The 20,099-nt window shown below is 24.9% G+C and overlaps 1 protein-coding gene across 2 annotated transcripts; it reads right to left on the bottom strand.

Annotated features, from left to right (window-relative positions):
* Positions 1-1,146: 1,146 nt before the first annotated feature.
* LOC129971508 (protein ILRUN-like) lies at positions 1,147-19,676 on the bottom strand. Of its 2 annotated transcripts, none has more exons than XM_056085339.1 (6): positions 19,371-19,676; positions 16,893-17,047; positions 15,240-15,437; positions 10,641-10,781; positions 8,361-8,479; positions 1,147-5,995 (listed from the first exon to the last, which is right to left on the bottom strand). In XM_056085339.1, exons 1-6 carry the CDS (start codon positions 19,523-19,525, stop codon positions 5,906-5,908), a joined length of 858 nt encoding a protein of 285 aa, XP_055941314.1. In that variant the 5' UTR covers positions 19,526-19,676; the 3' UTR covers positions 1,147-5,905. The 2 variants fall into 2 exon arrangements, with proteins under 2 accessions (XP_055941314.1, XP_055941313.1); XM_056085338.1 differs by having other exon boundaries at positions 8,361-8,482.
* Positions 19,677-20,099: the final 423 nt, after the last annotated feature.

The following is a 20,099-nucleotide window of genomic DNA, read 5'->3' on the forward strand; positions in this document are numbered from 1 at the left end:
TAATCTATCACAGAGTTCAATGAGAAATAATCTATTTGGATGGAAAAAAATTGAAACCAATAGTGCCTGAACTTTTCAGCATTTTCCATCTTTCGGTTTAAGATAAATATTGAATTTTTCTTCAATAGAAATTTTATATTCCTGCCTTTTTTTGCCTAATTCACCAGAAGAAAAGCTTTAGAGTTATATTTATTGAACCTATATATTAAATTCTTTTGGATTCAACCTATATATTATTTTATTAACTCTTATATGAAAAAGTATAAAGATTGATATAATAAATTTATGCCAAAATATCAAAAATACTGCAGTAATATGAGACCTACAATATTTATTTTATATGTTTCCTTAATATCAGCTATAATTGCTAATATTGAAAGGTGGTAAAAGCCCAAGCTGAAAATTTAAAAAAGGTCATTTTATACATTGCACATTCTGTGCCTATATGTAAGCATCAACCTTGCTATCGTAATTATATTTCTTTGAAATGATACAATTTTTTAAAAAGTTATTTTGATCTAAAAATCATTGTTAGAACTTCTTTAGTAAATGAAATGCATTATATTCTGAATTCTATTTTGCTGGGGGGAAAACAATCATACCTGCTTGAAATTTTATTCAATTGATACTTATTTCTTCATGTAGAATGTGAATTTAAATAAGCCATTCATATCTATATGTGAGTATGAGATAAAAACAATCAAAGATTTGTAAAAAAAAAAATGTAATATTAAGAAAAATATTGATTTTTGCAAATAGTTTTAAAACTAATGAAAAATAGTAATTTTTTTATCACACAGAATTTAAAGTCTGCTATTCAAATTTGAATTTAGGACTTCAATTTTAAATTTAAAAAATCAAACTGTGTGCTTAGATTAATGTCCAGTGGTTTTGAATAATTTTAGTAAGACCATAATTTAGCTCAAAATACCTATACTACAGCATATGATGAAATCACTAATATCAAAGTACCATTAGAAGGTTTGCACCAGATAAATTGAATTTGGATAATAAAAAATGTGATAATTTTTTTTCTAATTTTATTGTTATGAATATGTTATGCTTTTTAAAGATTTAAAATTTCTGAAAGCAAAATAAATAACTATTTCCTTTAATTTTCTTTACCACAAAAAAAAAAAAAAAAAAAAAAAAAAAAATTATGATTGAATAATTATTTCCAATTAATGTTACATACTTAATCTTTCATTAAATATAATTCTTATAAACCTCACATTAGACAAGACTATCTTACAGATTATAAATATTTTTTTTTATTTTCCATAATGTCAATCTTAAACTTAAATATCTAAAATGTATTTATTTTGGTATATTTCAAAAGCATCCCCCAAATTTTTCCCAAAATGTCTTTAACATTTGATTAAGATTATATTTTTGAACATAGTGAACATATGTACTTAGAACTAGAGAACAAAGTGAAATCCGGAGAAGAATCCTATGTGCAATTTCAGATCATCATTCATAATTTTAGATGAAATTTCGCTGACTATATTAAATCCATTTTGTACTAAGCAAATGTAATGTCATACAATTAAAAATCTGTGTATAAAAATAAATAAAGAAAGAGGAATAAAAACTAATAACTTTAGACACAGGCATCTGTGAGGTAGGGATTGGATTTTTAAAAGTTTAATTATAACTAAACTGAAATCAAAACATCATTAATTTCCCTTCTTAAAGGTTTATTTTGATACCTAAAAGAGAGTGAAATTATTATCAATGGATTTTTAAAAAAAATATCCAAATAAGAAGGGAATTAAAATAAGATTAGAAAAGAAATTGATACATTTTAATCAGATATTCTTAAACTTTACTAAGATGGATTCAAAAATATGAAATTTGTAACAAAAATCTTTATAATGAAATATTATCTGGTAAGTTGGAATCCCAAGGTTTCCAACAGATCCAAAATTAGGAGATTAAAAAAAAAGTACATGACACTTTCAATACAATTTTCAAGTTTAATAGAGCTACAAATGAACAGTTTCAAAAGTCATAACTTTTAAAATCTAACATAAAACATGGAAAATCAGTTCTGTTGCTCACAGAAATAGCTTTAACAGTTTTTTACTAAGGGAAAGGCAGTTTAAAAGTTGTTAAATTACTAAAACTCTACAAAACATGATTGTTTAGAGATGATTAATCGTTAAATGGTGGTAAAGCAAAATCTACATTTCAACTTCAGTTATTAAGGAACCAAAAAAAAAAAATCCAACAACGCTTATCCACATATTTAGGAAAAACAATTACAAGGGAAAATACTGAATGCCATTTGGGAACTTATCCTTCACGAAATACTTTCTGCATACTGAAATTCAAGCACATCTATTATCAAGCACTAATATTTGTACTAATAAAAACTTCACACAAAAAATAAAATCACATAAAAAATTCCACTTGTCATCATTTAGAAGTTGCATTAAAAAATTCATCAGCTTTCAAGCACTCTTCTATAGGCGAGCTGATGGAATATTTTTACAGTTTGACATATGACTCATTCATGCTTGTATGCAAATTTTAAAAATACACAACTGTGGGCACAACCACATCTAACTTTAAGAGATCAAACAAATAAAATTGCTTCATCAGAAAAGAAATTTGATACAAGCACTTCACAAAACAAAAAAATGAAGTAATTACTTTTTTTCTAATGTAGTTTGTTACATGGCTAAAGTTCACAACATAAAACAACCTCTCCCAAATTAATAATCAAATATTAAGGACATTTTTTTTTAATAAACTTAGGAACTTAAGAAAACATTTTTTCTATATTTTTGCAATAAGTTATCATTCAACATATAATTTATTTGTCACACATTAAGGCACCAGTAAAATGCATCATAAGAATGTTGTATTTCATGCATGGATTTAAAATTTCAAAAAATTATCGAACGATTGAAAAAAAATTTCATTGGAAGATAATAAAATATATCCAGTTATGTGTATTTTTAAATTTTTTACATTTTATAATGATGAAGACCTTTTATGCTAGTTGAGATAAAAATGGAAGCTAAGAGTTAAGATATAATCTATTATATACAAAAGCTATTAAATATTTTACAAAATGTATCACATGCAAAATAATTTGCACAGGAGACAAATATAAACTTCACAAAATTAAAAATTACTCAATTTTTAGAACACTGACAAAAGAAACTAATTGCATTATTAATGGATTAAGTGTGTTACATTGTCTAAACAGTATTGTGCACATAAATTGATAATGCACTCTGAAATTTTTTAATAATTTCAAAAAATAGAAATGGGAAATTCCTTCTACCCTTCGATGTGATGGTTAATTTTTTAAAAAGTTTAAATGACATACTATTTTATATAAATACATATGGCACTTTATACTTATATGTCAAAATAGAAAATTCTCTATATACATATTTTTTTTTAATTAGTAAGTGTTCTTTAATAAAAATATTTCCAAAGAAAAAATAAACCACAAAATAGGGGGGGGGATAATAGTTTAAATTCAGGTGATTGTATCCACATAACATAAAAAAATCACTTAAACTTAACACAAATTCTAAAATACAAACATAATTCTTTTAAAGGAAAAAGCACACATTTTTTAAAAATATGTACATATATAACTGATGTAATACTCACAAATTTTCAACATTCATTCAAATCTTCATATCTTGCACTGCAGTATCAATTTTACAGATATATATGTATTTTTTACAATTTGAAATGGTTGTGCACCACTAGTTATAGTATTAGATATATGTACAAATATATCCTTATATATATAAGAAATGACTGTCATTTGAAAGACAAGAGCATAATTGTGGTTCCTCATCAGCTTCTATTAACAAGAATATATTCAAACAAATTCAAAATTATTGCTAAAATTAAAATCTAATAAAACAATAATAGTGTAAATAATTATATAAAATTTTTCCAGATAATTCCAAATTGCTTTTATAAACTTGTAATAATTCAATTGAATCAAAATAAAAATCTGCAGCTATTAATTTAATAATTATAAATACAAATTATTAGTATTTTGAACAAATTAAAAGATGGAAAAAGAGGGTAATTAATGTAGAAATCAAAAATATTCTAAATTTATAAATATATTATGAACCCAAAGCTATAAATACATTAAGTAGCTTTGAAAATAAAATACAAAATATCACTATTTAGTAGAGTCTTAGAAAGAAAAATAACTAAAATCTGTCATGGTTCCCATTCCATACTTTTTACAACAGAATTATGAATATAATTAGGTCAAATTGTTTTAACTAAAGGTATTTTGTATTTACATGAGCGTAAATGCCCAACAGATTCCAATTTGCATTCAGCAGAAATATTTTTTTCTTTTATTGTTATAATTATTGTTACCATATACTTAATATAATGAACTATTATAATATAAAACAAGGCTAACAACTTTGAAGATCATGTAAATTATGTTACCAAATAGGCAACTAGATGGATAAGAAAAAATCAGTGGGCTATGATAAGTTGATGAGACACTGATGCATTTAAAATGCAAATTGTTCCCTCACAAAATGTACATATCAAAATAAAGAAAAGTCATGTCATGCTTTCAAAACAAGAACATATTGAACAGTCAAAATCTATAGAAATATGTTTAAAAAACACAATGCTGTAAATAAAAAAAATTAATCTTTGATCATTTTAATCACAGATAATTCAGCAGAAGTGCAAGTAGATAAAACTAATGAGGTCCAAGGAAAAAAGTTATATTCATAAGTTAGAAAAATTAAAATGCAAAGATTTTATTTAAAAAAAGAGAGAGAGAGAGAGAAAGTAAACAACTACTACCCAATTCCTTCTAGATATTTTTTATATTGCTGAATGATAATAATTTGCATCAAATTGTCTAGGAATATATAATCTGAAAAATAAAATTCTAAGTTTTTTTTTAAAATGTTTATTGCTGGAAAATAGAATTCCTACAATTTTAAAGTTCAATGGGAACCATGACGACTTGTAGTATAAACAATGTAAGATAACCACATTTTAGAAATGAAAATTTCATTAACCTGTTTTAACAATTCAGAGTAGCTGGAAAAATCACAATTCCTTAATCAAAATTAATAATATTTTTTGATCACAATCACTATGATACATGAGTATTACTTCGGTCAAGTTAAAAGCGTAAATTTAAATATTCTTTCATTCTGAAAAATGTTAATGTCTGCACACAATTTCAAAGAATATTAAATGCTATAATATTGAGAATATTCATTTTACACCATTAAAACTACAATAAGGGGGAAAAAAGGATTAACTAGGTAATCTAAAATTCTAATCTGAGAAAAAGATTCTTTGCCTATAAATTGTTAACAAATCTCAATATGAATTATTACAAAATTTCTTTTTTTCTTTCTTTTTTTTTTTTCCTATGAACAACTGAAATATTTAGCACACAATAAAATTTTAGCATGAGACATATAGTCTCAAAATAAAGTGGAATAGATAAAAAAAAAATATCTTAGCAATTTATATGTTTTAAATAATGTATTTATATGCTCTTTAGAAATTTATGAAGAAATTACAGCAGAATTTAAACAATACAAAAAAATTAACTATTTCATAAATTAAAATAGTAGTTTTTACTTATACCTAGAATAAATTTTTTCAAATTGCAAACTTGCACACAGCATTTTTATTTTGGCATATAAACAATGTACAGACATTACATATTTAATCAGTTTCATTACTCCAAAAATAATTGAGATGTTCAAGAACTGAAAACACTTAAACCATATTAATGTGATTCAATAGAATGAAAGGAATAAAATTCTTTCCAAGAAAAGGATAAAACATTTAACTTTCAATCAATATTTGTATTTGATTCAATGAAGGGGCAATGCAAAACATGAATCTTTAAGCACATAACAACTTAAGAAATCATTTCTTCGTTGGATGAGTCAGTATTTACAAAATTATGTGTAGTAGCATTTGGCGAGATGAGGAACTGTTGTTGAAGATCCTGTAAAGTATATATCTATCATTACAAAAGGCTGTTCAAATATTTGTTTAAAGATAATTTATTAGAATCAAAGGATAAAGAATTAACAAGATTACGATATGATCATTAACTTTAAAATAAAATTCTATGATACAGTTATATAATTTTAGATTAACAGTGCTGTAATCACTAAAAAGAAAAACCACTTATCATCAGTTGCAACTCTAAATAAGGCAACCTCCTTTTTCACAAAACTTTATATATATATATATATATATATAGTAAGCTGTAAAAAGAAAAATTTTAATTTTTGTAACTTCACATTAAAACTTAATTTTTTAAAACATCAGAATTAAACATCTGGTTTGATTAACTGCTTCTTAAAGGTGTGTGTGGGGGGGGATAGCAAGATTAAACAACTTTCCATTACAAAAGAAAAAAAAAGATATTATGAAACTTAAAATAATTTTCTGTTTAAAATAAAAAAATTAGTTTGGCAAATTTTTAAATACTAATGCTTATTTCATTACCATTAAGGTTCAAAACATTTTATTTTGAAAATTAAGGCAGGAAAGGAGGGAGGGGGGGAATTTTCAGCATAATGCAATTTTTTTGCCTCACTTAATCAGCCATTTTCATTAACTGAAATCTAAAATTTCCAATTAGATTACTTACTACACATTAAGAAATTGATGTATTAAAATTTTCAGTTACTTATATTCTTGTGTCGAAAAAATATAAAAACCTTTTCTAGAATCATGACAATAAAACATTAAAAAAAAATACTTAAATAGTAAAATAACTGGTTGATACTTGGCATTTCATATAGTAGCTTATAATAATTTCTATATTAATATTTATTTTCAAGAAACGTTTTTCAAGTATAAGTGAAACTCATTTCTACCATTAGATATTGGTTATCAATTTCATACTTTTTAAACTATCTCAAAGACACATGTTTTTTGAAATTAAAATTACTTTCAATGCAAAATGTATAACTCTGATGGAGGAAACTTGAAAAGAATTAGCACAAAATACTCCAAATTACTAAATACTTGATAAGAAAAACCTCTGAATAAAATGTAAACTAATAAAAAAAAATGAATAATATAAGATCAAATACTGAATATGTCATAGGCTAAATTGGTTTCAGCAAGAGTTTTTTTAAGGATTTGCTAGCCACCTTTGGTGGCCAGCTTGCTGCCAAGATTGACCTTTTTAGACTATTAAATGAGTAATATGGAATGCATTTTTAAAAGTTTCAATTTGTTTGATATGACTTTAACTAAGTCATATCAAACAAATTGAATTGATATGCATTCTGCAAGAAATTATGGGTACAAATAAAAAGTATATATACTATGAAATATAAGCAGAAGTGAAAACTTTATTTTGAAATTAATGATGAAAAAAAAAAGCAATTTTTTTAATCTTAATTTTAGCATTTGCAAAAACATGCGATTAACTATTTTGATGGATGAATTTGAATTTCTTAACATTAGAAAAGCAACTGAAGTGAGGATTACTCTTCGAAAAGTTTTTCAAAAACCAAACCTAACATTAAAAGCATCGTAATATTCAGGGATTCAAAGAGTTTATTAAAAGTAATAAACTAAGTAGTAAAAAGTAAGTAATAATATAAAATAAAATTCAAAGAGTTTATTAAAAGTAAAGAAAAACTGTAGAGAAATGAAATCAATGATATTAAGGTAATTGAGGTAATTTTTTTTAGTTTTAAGATAATGCAAAAACCTTTTTGGAAATTAATAGCTTTGGAAGCCTTCCATTTCCATAGGTAAATCATAGCGAGTATTCATAGAGATAATAAAGCCTATTTTCATTCTCGATTATTAAACTTGCCGATTGATGCTTATCTCTCAATTTCTTTTACATCTTCAGATTGAATAAAGTGTTTGATATGGTGACCAGTATTTTTAATATAATAATTTAATTTCATTAGTGAAGAGTTGAATTAAGTGCAGCTATAAAAAGTGGTGAATAAAGCAGTCAGCTGAAACTTTCGCATGTTGATATGTTTACATTTGATTGTTGCTATTCCGTAATAAAAGTAATTTCTATGCCACATATGTTAGCATTTTATATAAAGAAACATGTATGAGCCTTGAAGGAAAATTGATAAAAGTAGTAGAAAACACCATAGATTTACAAAACTAACATGTCAACTTTTATACTATTAAAGAATATAATTTTAGAATAATGTTTATACAATTTTATAAAATCTGATAATTTCACAAACATTCAATATTTTTTAACTTGCACCAGAATAAATTAGATGCTTGCAAGTTTTCAAGAGAATAATGAAACATTAAAATAATTTGCTATCAAAAGAGTAAAGCAAAATCTTTAAAACACAAAAAAAATATACCTGATGGTTTTCTATGACAGTAGATATACTATTTTCATGACAATATGAGTTTTCTCCAATTGTAGTGGATATATGAGGTGTTGTTTGGGAATCAAGTGATGTTTCCATGGTACCAGGGCCTTCTGCAAAAAACAGTAATAAGTACAAATACTAAATAATAAAAATGCTGTATCTTATAATAAATTTACATTATATTGATGAATTTTCAACTCTTTTATGAATAAGATTTTATTCAAGAAGTGTTAATTCAATTAATGTATTTAAATTGATAAAAAAAAAAGATAAAAAGATATAGCTAGCATAATCATGAAATTATTGGAAAAACTCTTCATGTAATGCTGTAAAAATGAAGTCCCCATAAAAAGCTACCACGTTATATTATAAATATAAATATATAAATAAATGTCATTCAGTACAAATTTAGTCAAGGTTATTTAATTTTTTCAATGCCAAAATTTTAGACAATAGATAATCTTAACTGATAATTGAAATTTGAAATTCTCAAAAATTTAAATAAGTTAATTTAATTTATTACAAAATTTGAGAATATAAATGTACATTTGATCTTATTATTGACCAAGAGTGGAATATTTTATTTTAGTGCAGCTCAAGCCATACACTTTACACTTGCCAAGATTTAAAATCATATCGGGGAGGGGGGGGGACAATAACAAAAAAAAAAAAAAGGTTGGTATCAAACTTGAATGCTATGCTATAATTAATTCAATCAAAACCATTCCAACGTGAACAGCTGAAAGGTACTTTCAAAATACCTTAATAAATCTACAAAATGAAAGACAGAAAAATTGAAACACTTAATAGAAATATTACTGAGTTCCCTAATTATAAAATTAAGTAAATCTAAAAGCCACAGTAAGAAATTAATTTTTTAATTCTTAAGAAATCCATGTTGTAATGAAATAAATAATCTCACTACATTTTTAATTCTATGACATAAATAATCTGTTTATATTAAACACATTATAAAGAGTGCTGTTTTATAAACACATTATAAAGAGTGCTTATGTAAAATGTTTAAAATTATCTTTAAAAAAAAGTACTGTGCATTATATTTTCTGAATAATTGCAGTCACTGAAATAGTGGGAAAGTAACTTCCTTTAAAAACAGAGTTTATCCAGAAATTTAAAAAAAGCTATATTAAAAAAAGACTACAAAAGAAAAACTTAATTAAATTAACATATTGCATGCAGGAAACGTATTTTTACATTTTTCTTAGTCTATCATTACAGCATAGGTCACGTAAAAGTATGTATTTAGTAGATTTATACCAGAAAGGATGCTACATATGTTTACAACAAAATATATCTGCATGAAATGCATTAAATTAAATAACATTTCAAATCCATAATGTGTGACAGTTATATTTGATATATTTTTCTAAAAGAGTAATAACACTTGCTTTTGCATGCTTTTATTCAATTTTCACAATTCTTCAACAGAATCCAATGTGAATCTTTAAACATTATATTCAAAATAGTTATCAAAGTCCATTAGATAAAGACAAAGAAAGATATATAGTAATAATGTACTTATATCAAATTCAATTTTCTTATTATTATCTAATAAACTATTCGCAGATTCCAAAAATTCATCAAGCTGATAAATTTTACCTAAATTTAAAAACTGAATAATTTTTTAGAGTAAAATCTAGCTTATCATTTTTTTTTTTTTTTTACCGTTTAGCTTTAGAAAAAAATTAGAAAGATGCATTAAAAAAGTAATCTATAATATTTTATGTTGTATATAGCATATGGAGAAGTCAATATTTTTAAATACAAATTTTCAAGCATATTTATTCCAAAGAACACAAAAACAAACTCTAAGAGTATATTTAAAAAGAAATTACATATATATGTTAAACCATTCTTTCTTTTTCACAGAATTCAAAGGCAAGCATTAACCCTTTATTTACCAATTAAAAGCCATTACTTTAAAATAGCATTTAAATCTAGATATCTTCACAATATACATATTTTTTGTAATAGTATTTGAAAGAACATGAGTTTTTTCCAATAGAAAGTAGTAGATAAACTAAAAATAACACTAAAAATTTTTAATTATTAATTAAATAAAAAAGGGGTTTCCCCCCCCCCTTCTTCCTGGATTTATTCTGAATAAGAATTAACAATAAAATAATTTGGTAAACAAAGAGTTAAGTAATAATGAAATTAACATAAAATGAATCTATCAAATCAGCACACGATTTAATCACTATGATTTGCAAAATGACTACGATTTGTAATATGCCATTAACATACCAAATTTAGCATTCGATGGACCAAAGGGATTTACTACATGTGAGGTTTTAGGGGGAGATCCTAACTGATGAAAAGCATCCATTTGTTGAGTTAAGCTTAGCAAGCCTCCTTCTGCTACAGTGACTATCACCCATATCACCTCTGAAAAAAAGAATATCAATTATTATTTATAATAAGAAATCTCAAAACAATTTCCAAGTTAAAGAGACATTTTTCTATACTAAAAAGCAAAAGAAATGTTTTCATATATTTTTATTTTCCACAATTTATATTTTAAATTCAGCACACACATACACAAAAAAAAAAAAAAAAAAAAAAAAAGGCCTAACACAGGCATGCCCACATTTTTTTTTATTCATATTTATTCAATATTATTCTAAGTAACATTTTCCTGCAGCGATACTGTCAAGCATAATGGAAACAAAGTTCCTAATTAAGAAAATTGTCACAACCTCTTACTAAAAATTTCTATAGAAAATACAGAGTATTTGTGAAAAAAATTTATTCAGTGGTTTGAAGAGGTATAAAGAATCAAACTGCATTTTGATTTTGTTTATACAGATTAAATGTTAACGGCTGACATATGCTAATATTAGAAAACATTGTATTTCATTATTTCTGAAGATTTCTTATTATAACAATCTTAATGAAAAAAAAGTAAAAAATAATAGAATACACATAAATAAGCCTCTAAATAATTAGATCAACTTTTTACAGAAATTATCCACTCTTTGAGAATAGTTATTCAATATTGCAGTTGAAAAAAAAAATCAGATGCCTAAATAAAATCTTTTATTTAAAGATATCTTATGAGAAAAATGAGTCATAAAATTTAATAAAATGAAATAAGGATTTGTTTTTATAAATGAAATGTGTATCCATGATTATTATATCAAAGAGTTTTTCACCTATTTTGAAAAAGAAAACTTTTACCAAGGACATATTCCTGTGTTTTCATTCATAATTATTACTTACAAAATCATTTTTTATTGTCATTCTTATTTTCTAATTCTTGATAGGAGCGGGAATCAAGGATAATTTTAAATAAAGCAGCCAAAGATGGAGCATATATCACACACACACACATTATATATATATATATGAAATAACCACCTAATCACCACCCTTAAAGAGATAAATTGATTTCATAAATTTATATAGTAAATATATAGAGGAATGTAAGGAACATTGTCATTAGAAAAATTTATTCTACAGCATTTAAGTCTCAAATTATAATAAATGCTACCTTAATAAAATCATCTGACATTTAAGCAGTACAAATGTAATCTCCAAAATAAAATTTATACTAGGCATATTTCATGTGAATTCAGTGTAAAACTGAAATAAAGCTATTATATTTTGAACAATCTTAGTTTCCCAATGAAATAATAAAAAACATAGATATAACTCAGAGTCCCTTTAAAATTTAATTATTTTGTCTGATTAAAGCGAGACACTTTAGGTATATAAAGCAATTTCATTTAAAACTATAAAATATAAATAGCATAAATAAAAAGATGGTGTATAAAATGTAATGTCAAAAAGAAAGAATGTAAGATTCACAAAATGTAATATACTTGCAATTATTATAATGCAAGTATATATTTCAAGTACCCCAGAAATAAGATTTAATGTATTCAGAAAAACAATAGCAATACAAAATTATGTACATGCTAATTTGTTAAAATATTAAAAAATAAAAAATGAAATAAAATTTCAAATAAAATATTTTAGATAAATCATTTTTAAATAATTCATAAAACAGTACATTCAACAATGCCATCATTAAGAATGGTTAAGTAGAAAGTTACTGTATTATTTTTAAATACATTAAACATTTTAATAATTATACTATTATAATTTATTAATAGCTGAATAAAAATAAAGAAATTGAAAGGAAAAAAATAGTCAATCATTTGTACAACATATAAAATAATTATAAAGTAATTTTATAAATTTTCTCAAGAATACAGGCATTCTTAAAGCATACATAATTAAAAATATTTATTTATTACTTTGTAATCATTATCTCCCACAATGTTTAACCTTTACATCACAGGCTAAAATAACATTTGAATATTCTTTTATGCAAAGGATTTAGATACATTCAGATCAGTATTAGATATATTCAAATACCTTAACAGAAAATTATTTCTTTGGATAACTTTAATACTTTTCATAGAGCAGCAAATTATTAAACAAATTTAAAAAAAAAACAATTAATTTAAGCTTGATAAAATATTGACTTCATTTGATAAATAGCTTTAATTCAAGCAACTTGCAAATATTACATTTTATTGATGTAGTTGAATAAGAATAACTAATAAAGTGGATACACCAAATAGGTGCTAAAGAAAGCTAGTTCATAACACATTTGACATTTTACTCACAGAAAATTAAAATCAACCACAGAAAAAGAAAATAAATAAAGTTAGGGGGAAACATTCTTTTTAATTTCTACTCCAGAAACAAAAAAAAAAAAAAAAAAAAAAAAAAAAAATCTAATATTCTGACACAAATGATTAAAATGAATTTTTAAAAATAGATTTTTCAAGACAGGAAACTGCCTAGTTACACATTTCCATCCTGTTTTATGCAAAAGTTACAATTAATATAGATGTTAATTCATATAAAAGCATTTTTATTTACAACATAAACTATACAGGATTGCATCATAGTATGATCTAGATATCCCCCCCACACACACACACATTCATTCAACATCCAAGTGAACTAAGTTGCCCTTTTGATTTTAGAGCCAAAAAAACTGTTAAAGAATAATGCAAACAGCGATGAAAATTATACAGATATTTAAAATTAGTTTAGGAAAGAAATAATTGATTTGGAAATATCCATGCATATAATAGAGAAGAGCTGAGGGCATTTGGAAAGCTACATGTATGACTAAATAAAATATTAGAAACTATTTCTAGTTTCTTCATTAGACAGAGCAACTACAACATCTTGCTTGATTCTAATTATTACATCTGCATTAGAATGGTTTGTGTTTAAAAACAGAAAACCTTATTTTTATACCTGAAAAATAAATAGAAATTCTGATTTTATCAATGATTTTTTTTTCAGTCTTATTACATATAAAATAAAACTATAAATATATCATAAAGATGTAGTGTTTGTAAATTAACAAGCAAATAAAGCTTCAATGTAGCATGTTTTATAAAATATGCATTTTCAAAGAATATGCAATGGGAGGAATGGGGCAGCATTAATTAGGAAAGAATGGGTATGTCCCATTACATTTCAATACATTTGCTAAATAAATACATATGCTAACAATTCAAGTTTTTAATTTTTCTTAATGTATTGCTTATTAAAATTATTTGTTGGGGTGTTACAATGCAATAGCAAGATGATGATTTAAATTTTTAAAATTATATAAGTTAGTGCACATTATTATGCTACATGATATATATATATAATATAAACCAATAACACACAACAATAAAAAAAAGTAGGACTAACATTATCCAAAACAAATGACTTAAAATAAAATTCCAATTTTCCAAAAATTTATTTATGAATAACAGTGTTTATAAATATATTTTATTATACATTATTTTTATAAATAATGTCACATAAAGTATGAATTTATACTGTAAATCGTTTTGTATTATCTCGCATTTAAAAAAAAATTTCCATTTAAAAGCATGTTTATCATTTAATTTCAGTTAAGAGATATTCTAGAGCAGCTATAATAAAGTAATATGTAATATAATAAATATTAAATTATGAAAGTTAGTTATTTAAACTTTTGTTGCTCTAAATGCAAAAGGATTGCTAATTTTTTTTCTTCTTATTTTTTTTTTTTACACATTAAAAAAATGCTATGATTGTGGAAGAAAAGGCATTCAGAAAGAGAAAAATAAATAATAAATTGCAGTCAGTAGAAATAATTCTAAAAGAAAAAAAAAAAGCTTTCAAGATGTGGTAGCATTAATGAAGATTTCAAAATTAGCTTTTGTTTAGCATGTCCAAAAACATAAATCATTACGTGAAAGAGGTATCAAAATACAATATTTATTAATTTTATATTCTTCAAAACTTATCTAATTCCTCTGTCATGCAAGTCCCATAATTCCCTCATACAAGGCAGGTTTGGGGTAAAAATCTTAATTTTTAAATATGCAAATAAAAACTATACAGACAAAAAAAAATCATAGCATGTACAGAATCTGTGGATTACAGTATGATCATAAATGCTACAAAGGATACTACAATATGAAAAAAACATTATGGAAACAACAAGAAATCAGCTTTTCAGAAATATAATAATTTTTTTTATCAATGAGAAATTCTGAAATTTTAAAAAACAGGATTTCTATATGGATCAAGTACATTTTTATAGTTCCTCTCAAGATGGTCATTTATATTATTAATATACATGTTGACACAGATAGCTTCCTTATGAGCATATTTAGTCCAAAATTTCACAAAAATCTGAATTTGTTTTGACATAAAGATAACAAATAATTTTTTTTAATCTCTAAATCATTACATTTTTAGTTATATATGTGTATGTGTGCTAATACTATAAACAAATGGAAAAGAAAAAGAATAACAAGAAAAGGATATATTTACCACCAAAAAACTGTCCAGTAGCTGTACTCATTCTCCACTGACCTTGATAAATACCTGGAGCTTCAGGACTAATCATTTCTATTGACACATCGGTCATTTCATAAGGTTCTAATGCATCTACAATAACACGTTCTACATGGCCTAATTGATCACCTGCAGTAAATCGTAAGCAGCATCCGGGAGGCCACCTTTCATCACCTAAATGTATGTAAAATAAATTTTAGAATTTACTACCAAGAAGGGGAAAAAATTATATTTAACAATGCTAATAGACAATTTACAATAATAAGTAGAATTTTCATACAAAAATTTTATATGATAAGCACCATGGCAGAATGAATTAAAAAATCTGTGAGCTTGTGTACTTTTGAAAATACTTCAAGCGAAATACTTAATTATATTAAATTAAAAATATCTATAATAGAGTAATACTTCTCCTTTTGAGTTTATCAATAATTTTCTGCTATGGTAACAGGAAAGATTGTCAAGCAAATCATGAATGCCAAATAACATTTTTTGATTAATCTTGTAGTGGCCAAATTGTGCACTAATACAATATATGGACACAAACAGCAAATTTTACACTGAAGTTAGGGGGAAAAAAAACTGCTTAAAGTTGCAATTATTTGAAAACTGAAATATATATATATTACATAAAATGCAGAATAATTTTTTGGATAGCAACTGTGATTTCAAAATAGATGTGATCCATACTTAAATTAATTAACTCTCCAAGCAAAGCTTTCTTTTTTATTGGTTCCAAAATAGTTAATTCATATTTATATATACATATTTAAAAACAATACTAATGAAAAATGTTTTAGAATACATTCAAAGAAGTTTAAAATATTTGTTTTAAAAACATGCATCTCCCAAGGGAAATTAAATAATTAAAAACTATTAGCCACTTGGTATATTAAGAGTCTATAAAAAAATAATGAAACTTTACAAACATCTATAGTCTCAGAATTTCAATGTTCTTTGAGAAAATATCTAAATTACAATTTTTTTTCAACAAAAAGTAAATATATAAGAACTTAGTTTTTCTTAGTTACAAACTCTAAAACTGGAATATTGGAAGTTGTTAGTTAATACTGTAAGGATTAAAAAAAAATCTTGCAAAAATCGGGAAGACAAAAAAAAAATGTAGTATTGTTTTAAAATTATAAAAAGACTTCATAATCCAATCATCATATTACAAAACAGCAAAATTAAAATAAATAAACATTAACACATATTTTATGATGTTTTATATTTAACTGTTAGTATTTAGTTACATTATCTGAACAACAGCACTCAAATTGTCTGCCTTTCATATAATAACAACCAAAAAAAGTGTATAAAACAAGCCAAGCACATCTATTTCATACCAAGGAAGCCAAATTGCTACAGAGACATAAAATTACTAAAGGCATAAAAATTAATAAATGAGGTATAAAGTAATATTTTACATTCATAATAACACTCAATAACAACTGCTATCAAAGTACTTTTGTAATGAGCAATATCCTATTCTTTTTATAAAATATAGATTCCTATTTCTTTATAATCTTTCTTTTTTTTTTCACTCTTTTGTTTTAAATTTATAAATTCAAAAACAGAAACTATAGATATAAAAAATGCATTGTAGAAGGAAAAAGTTGAAATAATTACTTGGATTTTGTATCTTCCATGTTTTTATAAACTTCATATTTGGTGGTACAGCTTCACCTTCACCTATGGTTACATCTCTAACAAAAGCCATTTTTGGTAACTTGTCTTTAGGGGAATCAAAATCAAAGTACGAGCATACTGCAGCTTGCAAATTCCTGAAAAGTAGGAATTTTTTTAATAAAAATTTTAATTATACTATAAAATTGATACATTTTTAGGTATTGAATTGATCAATTAGATTAGCAAACCACTTTGACAATGTAATACAGTTACTTTTCAACAAAACTCCTAATTTTTAAACAGTCAGATTTTCAGGATAACAGCATCTTCCCCCCCCCCCTTTAAAAAAAATTCTACACCAAACCAGCCAGAAAGCACTAAACTCCAACAAGTTAAACCTGAACTGCGCTCATTTACATAATGGCATAAAGATGGTATCTAATCGCAAACTGGTAATCTTTTAATCCTAAAGTGGAAACTCTACTATCTGTGAGGTGTGTGAATGTGCCCCCAATAGGAAGGGGTTGTGCAAGCGAATGTGATGCATGAAGTCGCCAAGTTGTACTCTTGGCCCTAGTTGGCGCTACTGAAAAAACAAGAGACAGTCACTTGACTTAAATCCCTGAAAGATAACAGTCAGCAGACTTGTAAAGTGGCATAAGTCACAACACACAGTTACATAACCATTCACTTATAGTTTAAATACAAATTTTATCCATGAAATTCTCTATTCAGGTTCATTAACTGAAATTTATTTTGCAAAATTAAAATAATTTTTCTTTGCTCTTACTTCAAAGACTGAAGGAAATCAATGATAACTAATTTCTTTATTAAAAATTAGAAGCAGTTATAGAACATTATATAATCTGTAAAGAATGAAAATTTTCGATGATTCCATTAAAACAAGCATCAAAATTTACTTAAAATGGGCTTCAATTATGTATTTTGTAAAAAGCAAATTTTAAATCACAACCAATAAGTACATAATATGCTAATAATGCATTTTAGAGCAAGAAAATTCCAATTCAATCAAATTAATGAAAAGAACCAATTTTTATAAAGATAGAATGAAAAAATACTGCAGCATTAAAAATTACTCTTTTTTTAATTGTCACTGTCAAAACTTTGTCTTAAGATTAAATAATTGCATATGAAATAAAACTATACCAGAAATAGGAAATTCCTAATAAAACAGAAAAAACAAAGCAAACAGTTTTTAAAATTTAATGTTTTATAAGGAATTAAATTCCTAGTATGAAAATCCATGTAAAATTATCATGGTATTAAGATATCAAATAGTTCAATCAATATGAATTATCAACTTGACCTAACAAGATAAAATTATCAGTCATTCAAAATACTTTGGAACATAGTAATCAAATATTCTGTGGCTTAAATATATTTAAAAGAATCACTTCATGTTCATGCAATACACACAAAATATATAATAAAAACACAGTTTATGGAATTGCTTGCACATATTAAAGGATAAAAAAAAAAAATGCAATGCCATAGCAATACTCAATGTATAATTGGATGTTAAATACATTTTAGTAACGAGACTATAATGTAATATAAATTAGTTCCGTTCTTTTACAACTGCCAAAATAACATACAAAAATACTGAACATACATAGATCTAACAATATCAGAAAAAAACAACTTCAATTTACTGAATGTCAATTCATAGTAAAAATTATAATAAGAATTTTCATACAAAAAAAAAAAAATTATTAAATAGCTACAGTTTGTTCATTTTTAAATGCATTAGTTTTTACTGAGCAAATTTATCTGGAAAAAACTTTATAATTTATACCAATTTCATGTTCTGGTATTACAAAGAACACTTATTAGTGATAGTCCTGGAAATTTAAACAACCACATTACGAAAAATATACACAGAGACATAATAGAAAATAGCTATCTTATTCTAGCTATCTTATAGCTATCTTACAACTAGAAATCAGCTATCTTATTCAAGAGTTGTGCATGTAATGTAATATTTCAAATAAAACTGCATACAAATTTTTCAGAATATAGTAGTAAAGCAGGTCAGCAAGCAAGACTTTTATAAATCAATTTGTTATTTTTTAGTATGTGATAAAAATTTCATAAATTAATTCATCCTTGTGATTAGACTATTAAAGATAAATTTCAGAGATACAAAATAGTTCAAATACAATATATTTTAATCATTCTGAATGCTTTACGTATAAATTGGACTATTTATAAATGTTCTTTTTAAATTCTATACAATGCCACCCATTTTATTTCCTGTTGAAAATAATTATTTCTGAAGAGTTATGATTATTTTTTTTTTTTCAAACTGTAAGTAATAGAGGACATAACATTAAATATGAGTTGATTTCTTTATTTCGTAAACAAGTATGTCATCAATGTACTGAGCAAAAATTTGCAATGTCCTTAAAAAAAAAACAGAAAGGAAATTAAATTTTTTAAGGAGCGACATCAATATACCAATTATTCATATCCAAGAAAAATGCACATCCCGCAGGATTAAGTTGATTTCCCAAAAGTTTTTGTAGCTGCGATATGAGGACATCCCTATCCGTAGTTCCAAGACAACTAAATTGCTGTAATAAGCCAGCATCTAAATCTCTGTCGATGTCCATTTTAAGCGTTACCTATTTTTGAGCAACCACATTCAAATACACATTTAAAAAATAACAAACACAACTCTGAAAAAATTTTCTTTCATATCAAATCCTGAAAACAGACGATTCCCATAACAGCTAATGCGAGAAATTATATGACGTCAACATGCTATCTGAAATATTGCATAGATACAAAAAGCAGCCAGATTCTTTTCTGTATGAAAAATTGAGCATGTTTCATTTGACCACGGAAAGAATATATTTCACAATGGACTAATCATTAAAATAATGAAAATGTAAATATTTATTACATATAAAAATAAAAATGTTGAATATAGCTTAAAATAGGGGTCCTGAACCAAGTATTTACTCTGTTACGTTCTGCGATCTTTCATAAGATGCGCCTATGTCTGTCAATAATATTCAATAATCTGATAATTATAGCACCTAAATTCTACGCAACTTAAGAATATAAATTATCATATGTTAATTTTGTTTAAAATATAATGGAGATTGTATTTTAGATCTACAAGGAAAAAAATGCTCACCGCAAAAGAAATTCTGATGAAATTTGTATAAAAATTGCTACATA

This window comes from Argiope bruennichi, chromosome 6 (genome assembly GCF_947563725.1).
Source record: "Argiope bruennichi chromosome 6, qqArgBrue1.1, whole genome shotgun sequence".
NCBI lineage: Eukaryota > Metazoa > Arthropoda > Arachnida > Araneae > Araneidae > Argiope > Argiope bruennichi.